The sequence below is a fragment of the Plasmodium reichenowi genome, chromosome 12 (genome assembly GCF_001601855.1).
Source record: "Plasmodium reichenowi strain SY57 chromosome 12, whole genome shotgun sequence".
In the NCBI taxonomy this organism is placed as follows: Eukaryota; Apicomplexa; class Aconoidasida; order Haemosporida; family Plasmodiidae; genus Plasmodium; species Plasmodium reichenowi.
Window position 1 is genome coordinate 105,751 of NC_033657.1, and position 7,500 is coordinate 113,250.

The 7,500-nt window shown below is 19.9% G+C and overlaps 3 protein-coding genes across 3 annotated transcripts in view; 2 read left to right on the forward strand and 1 right to left on the reverse strand.

Annotated features, from left to right (window-relative positions):
- PRSY57_1202600 (signal recognition particle subunit SRP14, putative) overlaps positions 1-250 on the forward strand; it is a gene marked incomplete at both ends in the record, with an annotated part of 469 nt that extends 219 nt beyond the window's left edge. The window contains one exon of the mRNA XM_012908457.2: positions 39-250. Within this exon, the coding sequence (XP_012763911.2) occupies positions 39-250 (212 nt within the window). The remainder of the gene's footprint in view (positions 1-38) is intronic.
- A 537-nt stretch (positions 251-787) lies between these two features.
- PRSY57_1202700 (hypothetical protein) lies at positions 788-3,862 on the reverse strand (the record flags this gene model as incomplete). The annotated part of the gene is made up of 1 exon (XM_012908458.2): positions 788-3,862. One exon carries the CDS (start codon positions 3,860-3,862, stop codon positions 788-790), a length of 3,075 nt encoding a protein of 1,024 aa, XP_012763912.2.
- A 1,035-nt stretch (positions 3,863-4,897) lies between these two features.
- The window catches only part of PRSY57_1202800 (transporter, putative), a gene marked incomplete at both ends in the record, with an annotated part of 3,681 nt that continues 1,078 nt past the window's right edge, over positions 4,898-7,500 (forward strand). Inside the window, one exon of the mRNA XM_012908459.2 lies at positions 4,898-7,500. This exon is cut by the window's right edge and continues 1,078 nt beyond it. Coding sequence (XP_012763913.2) covers positions 4,898-7,500 — 2,603 coding nt within the window.

Consider the following 7,500-nt stretch of genomic DNA (forward strand, 5'->3'; position numbering starts at 1 on the left):
TTTTTTTTTTTTTTTTTTTTTTTTTTTTTTTTGGAAAGTTAAAAGAAACGATATAAAAACTTTGTCGAGCAACAAAGACGCAGGTGATAAAAAGAATACCAAAAAAGTAAATAAAAACGATAACAAAGGAAATAAGAAATATATGTGCTTAATAAGAGCTACCGATGGTAAAAACAAAAAAATATCCACGCACGTTTATGATAATGTAATATCTTTTACTCAAAATATTAACAGCATTATAAAATGTTAATCAGTGACTAGGTTATATATAAAAATGAACTAATAAATGAATAAATAAATGAATAAATAAATGAATAAATAAATGAATAAATAAATGAATAAATAAATGAATAAATAAATGAATAAATAAATATATATATATATATATATATATATATATGGAACCTTTTTTGTTAATTAAATATTAAAATTTTTTATGTAAACTTAAAAAAAACATGAAAAAAATCAAAATAAATATAGTTAATGTGTATATATATATATATATTTTTTTTTTTTTTTTGTGGTCGTATCTTATGTCATATATATATTTAACATATATATGCTGTGTACGTATTAATAATTTATGAATTATTTATATAATCGTACAAAATAAATGAATATACAGGGGCATACTCTTGAATTAATTAAACTGTTGTTACTTTTCGTTTTAACTTTTTATTTTATAAAAAAAAAAATTACATACACATATAAATATTTATATATATATATATATATATATATATATATATATATTTTTATGCATAACATATTTGTGAAAATATATTTCTTATAACATACTTCCTTCGTGCTCCCTCTGTACCAAATTATTTAACATCCTATATGTCTTCTTAGACTTTTTGATATACTCATACAACTTAAACATTAATATTTTCATAATTTTTTGTTTTTGTATTTTTGTAAGATTTATACTATTCATAAAATTTAAAAAGTTTATAATATGCTCATCTTGTGTTTCTATCGCGTTTTTATATACCTCTGGTAAATATAGACAAACATATTTATTATCTAGATTATATTTCGAATTATCTTGTACAGTATTATTTATATAATTACTCATATGAGGTTGTAAACATATATTTTGAAAACTACATCCATATATACTCTTTTCTTCTTTAGATATATATTTATTAATATTATCCTGCATATTGTTTACATTATTTATTGGTATACTCAACTTATTATATATATTATCCATGTTATATTCTGTATCATCTTTTCTATCGTTCTTAGTATTGGATGTAAAATTGTTGGGGAACTCAATTAAAAAAAAATTAGAAGGATTTAAAAGATAATACACATAATCTGTATAAGAGCAAGACAAATTATTTGTATTTTCCATACATTTATTTCCCAGGTATAATGGTTCGTTTTTTTTATGATCTCTTAATATATCATTCTCTTTTACATCACTGTTACTATTAAAAGATATACATTTATTCTGGTTATTATCATTTTGTGTATTCTGACGTTTTTCTTTTTCCTTCATAATATTACTATTATTATAATGATGGTGGAAATTATTAATATTATCATTATTATTCATATTATCATTATTATTAATATTATCATTATTATTAATATTATCATCATCATGATCATCATTGTGATCATCATTATTATTATCATCATCATTATTATCATTGTGATCATCATTTTGTAATGTTATATCCTCCTTTTTTATATTCACTTTATTTTTGTCCACACCCATTGGTAATACAGAAAAATAAGTAGGTGTTTTCATTGTATTTATTAAATTATTAAAAGAATTATTTAATAAATGCATTTTACATTTTAACGGAAAAGCAAATAAATCACAATTTTTCTCAGTAAAAATGATTTTAGATTTATCTAAACATTCTTTTTGTTTTGTGTTTAATATATTATAAGGAGCTAGTTGTATATTTCTTGTATCACCAAATATGATAATATTTGTTTCTGTATATACATATATATTTGTATCTATAACATTTTCTACTTTTAAATTTCTAGTTACTAAATGTATATCTATATTAATACAATTAAATAATGTTGTTATCATTTCTACAGATAAACAAATAATATAACAATCTTTACAAAAATTTATTTTTAAATATTCTATACTACAAAAAAAAAATATATTACATTCTTTACAATTAATTATATTTACAATATTTTTATCATCATTCATATAAATATTTTGTCCATATATATTTTTAATTTCATATATATCATTATTTATTTCTTCAACACTACAAATAGTATTTATTCTCTTTCTATCCTTTTCTTCAACATCAACATAATATAATGAGCAAGCTTCTCTTCCTCCTAATTTTTCATTAACATTTCTTTTTATATCATTCTCATGTATAGAATCTATTAAATCATTACAACAAATATTCTCAAGTAACCAATCTAAAATGTGCTTACTTTTATACAATATTTTATGATCATTATATAATAAGTACATCTCATGAACATTCTTTTCATTATTTGTTTCTATAATAAAATCTAAAAGTAAAAAATGATAACGTTTGAAATATAAAGGCATATTTACCAAACTTACACAATTATTCAAATCAGTACAACAAAAAAAACAAATTAAATATCTTCTTAAAAACTCTTTGTAGTTATTACCATTTAATACAAATAAATCACATACGTTACCTTTATTAATAAAAGAGCAATTTAAATTGTTTTTATTACCACAGTGGATATTATCCAACCGGTTTATACTATCCAATTTGTTCGTATTATCCATTTTTTTGGTATTATCCATTTTTTTGGTATTATCCATTTTTTTTATATTATCCATTTTTTTGATATTATCCACACTGTTAACATAAAATGCACCAGGTTTACTTTCCTTTATATTAGGCCAATGGTCCTCACTCAAACTTTTGTCATACATCTTTTTTGTATTATCATTTTTTAAAAATTGTAAAATTATGAAAAAAATAACGAGCTCTATACAAATCTCCTCATTTAACCAATCGTCACCCCAAACATGGAACTGATTGTTATCAATATTATTCACGTTATCATTTCTTTTTATGTCGTCATATCTTTTGATGTCGTCATTTCTTTTTATGTCGTCATATCTTTTGATGTCATAATTTCCTTTGATGTTATCATTTCTTTTTATGTCATCATTTCCTTTGATGTCGTCATTTCTTTTTATGTCATCATTTCCTTTGATGTTATGTTCATAATTATTTTGAGGACTATTTTTTTTTTCTTTCATATATTCCTTTTTATTTTTTTTCTCCCTAAGATATGTGTCCGTTTTATCCATTTCATTATCATTTTCATTTTTTTTTTTCTTATGATTATGATTATATTTATGTATATGTAAATCTTCGAAAGGAGTATTAAATATGGTTTTTTGTTTTTTCAAATTATTTTTTTTTCGCACACTCTGTACAGTTATACTTAATAATATCCATAAAGATTTACATATATTTATAGTAAATATATTAGCATGTAAACTATTTTCTTGATTTTTAATTAATTCGTTATATCTAATCCAATCATTTAATGTTATATATATTTCATCACTTAAATATTTTCTACTTATATTTTTATTTACATTTTCTTTCTTAAAATGTTCATAAAAATGTTTTAAATATATTAATAAATTACTTTCATCTATTTTGTTTGTTGTATATATTATCGCATGATCAAATATTTCTTTTCTAATAAATAAACTATAATTCTTTCTATTTATTTTATCATTAACATTTCTACTCTTATCACACACATTTCTATAATCATCACATGTTCTGTAGCTCTTACTAAGCAATATGGCATTTTCAAGTTTTTTCTGTACTTCATCGCTTTTGGTTTTCTTCTTCTTTTTCTCCATCGCTTTTTCAACGAAAAGTAAATAAAAAAAATAAATCAAATCAAAAAAAAAAAAAAAAAAAATATAAACATAAACATAAATATATATATATATATATATAATATGTATCATATATCTTCTATATTTTAGATGGATATATAAATACTTTATTTCACTTAATATTAATTCCTCACAAATATTTGAAATAACACATATAATTGAGTATAGGAAAAAGAAAAAAAAAAGAAAAAAGAAAAAAGAAAAAAGAAAAAAGAAAAAAGAAAAAAGAAAAAAGAAAAAAAAAAAAAAAGGAAAAAGTGAAATATGTAAAATGATATATTATAAAAATGTCCTAACAGCTATATGAGTAAATATATATATATATTATTATTTATTTTTTTTTTTTTTTTTATGTGTATACATATATACATATATATATATATATATATATATTATATATTTCATTTTTTAATTTATTTTTTTAAAATTATTAAAAAGGGAAAATATGTATATTTATAAATATATATATATATATATTTACATTAATATTTTAAACATTTAATTTTAATTTTTTTATTTCATAATTTACTATCTCATTATTGTTATTGATAATATATATAATGTTTGACAAAATGATCATATAAAGATAGTGTTTATTTTTAAAACTAAAAGAAAAAATATTCATATGTAAATATATAAAAATAAATAAATATATACATATATACATATATATATATATATATAATATATTCATTTTTGTCATATATTTTTATTTTTAACCCTTTTTGTCAATATTTAATATATACACATATAAATATTTGACCACATTCTATTTATGAACAAGTAGTTCTGGTTATATCTATATATACAAACATACATATATTTATTTTTATATATTTATTTTTGTATATTTATTTTTGTATATTTATTTTTATAAATTTATTTTTATATATTTATTATGTATATATGTATGTACATATATATATATATATATATGAACACACACAGAGGTTTAAAAAAGAAGATAAATAATACTTACATGTAACAAACAAATATATGCAAGCCGTAAGTATGGAAGGTAAATTTCATGAGTGTCATATTCAATCAAAAGACAGTTATATTAAATCAAGAACGCACACAAAAGTGTTGCTGTTCTCTTATTTTTGTTTCTTTGTTTATACCTGGTATGTTAATATAGTGTGTGTGTATCCATTAAATTTTAGTAGCACGTATTTTATTTATTATTTTATATTACAAGGTTTAGGAGGTATATTCCTTGGGTTTTTTTCAGATATATATGGAAGAAAAATATGTTTAAATATATCCTTTTTTATTTTATTAATAATATTTATTCTTTCTTTTATTACGGTGAAAACATCTTTCTTTTTGTTTTATCAAAACATACCTACAACCAATAATAATGAGAAGGGCCTAGATTTGTTCTTTTATAGTAATACACCTCATACACAAATAAATACATATCATGAAAAAAAAATATATATACCTAATAATAACAATAATAATAACAACAACAATAATAATAATAACAACAATAATAATAATAATAATAATAATAATAATAACAATAGTGCTTATTTTAATTATAAAGATATTTACACCTTTTTAATGAACTATAAACAACACATAAAAGGAAATGATGAATATATAAAGAGGGACACCGATATAAAGGATCATCCTAATTATAATTATCTTTATATTAATATAAATAATGATGAAATCAAAGATAATATAAGTGTTGAGAATAATTTTATAAATAATGATCATCTAGATGATACCAACAATTTAATTATTAATAATAAAAAAAAAAAAACAAATAAAAAGAGCTACAACAAAATGGGATATTCATCACACACAAATAAAAATAATAACCCTGATATTCAAAATGATCATAAAAATGATGATAATAATAATAATAATAATAATAAAGATAAGGACAATTCTTATAATTATACTTATGAAGATGATCATTTTGTATATCATCCTAATAAACATATAAACTATTATGAAATATATTTTAAAAACAAAAATAACAACAATAAAAATAAAAGTAAAAAACAAAAAAAAAAATATTATCATGACGACATTATGATGGAAGCAAATAACAATGAAAATTTGAATGACGAGAATTATATGGAAAGCCAAATATCACAAGAAGAGCTACATCAAACTATTTTAGATATAATGAAAAAAACATTGGAAGGTATTAATAAGAAATATATATTAACAAATGATAATACGTTTATTAATTTTATGAATTTATGTATAGACAAAAATATAAATTATAATAAAAACAACAACAACAATAATAACAACAACAACAATAATAATCATCTTATACATATGATTAATGATATATATAAACTAGAAAATGACAATATTTCTATTGTTGAAAATTCACATACTTATAGAACACCTAATAATACTTTAAATAATTTAAGAACGAAAAAAATACAAATAATTACTTCTATAATTAATAATAATATAAGTAATATCCAAGAAATATGTATTAATGAAATGATAAATATATATAGAATCTTTAAAAAAATGAATTGTTTAAAAACAAATATAGAATACACACCTAATAATAATAATAATAATAATAATAATAATGATGATGATGATGGTGGTGAAGGCGATATATATGGTATTGAACGATGCTTAGAACTCATACATAAAGATATAATAAAACATAATAATAGTAATAATAGTATAAACAATCAAAATTATAACAACTATAATCAAGATAATAAACAAACTTCTTTATATTATCAAACTAATATATCTAATGAAAAAATGTCATCTCAACATTCTGATGAAGATAATAATATGAATGACAATCAAAAATTTATATTATATTTTTATAAAATTATATTTTATAGTATTACATGTCTCAGTGGTTTATTCATTAAAGGAATTAACAATATTTTATGTTTAATTATTACAGAAAATATAAACGCGAAATATAAAACTAAAGCAGTGTCTCTCATATTCATTTTAGAAAGTTTATCTTTAATTATTATTCGCTCTTTATTTTATTTTAACCACCTTATAAATATATTTCTTTTATACAAAATAAATTTAGCAGTATGCTTTTTTTTAAACCTATTAAATATTTTTATATTAAATAAATATTGTGATAAGCTTAGCATACCAATCTTAGAAATACAAAAAAAAATTTTACAAAATTTTTATACAAATAATAATTGGAAATCCATGGAATATTTTCAACCTGACATTTCACAAATCAGTTCCTATAAACAAAAAAATTTAAGTCAAGAAGAAAATAAAAACAACAATATGTCTTTGCTCTTGAGCAGCATGGAAAATAAGAATATAACATCGACTGATAAGGTCAATCATTCACATGGATATAAAAATAAACAAAACATACAAAGTGATGGTAATAATCAAAATAATCAAAATAATGACAATCATGAAAAAGATCTAAAATTAGATATAAATCATATGCACAACTCGAACCAAAATAGTAACCCGGATTATAGTCACCATGATAATTACAGTGATTCAAGCGACGACGATGAAGACGATGAAAACGATGAAGACCATGAAGACCATGAAGACCATGATGATCAACAAAAACAACTGAAAGATGAAAAACAAGAAGAAAAAGAACCAAG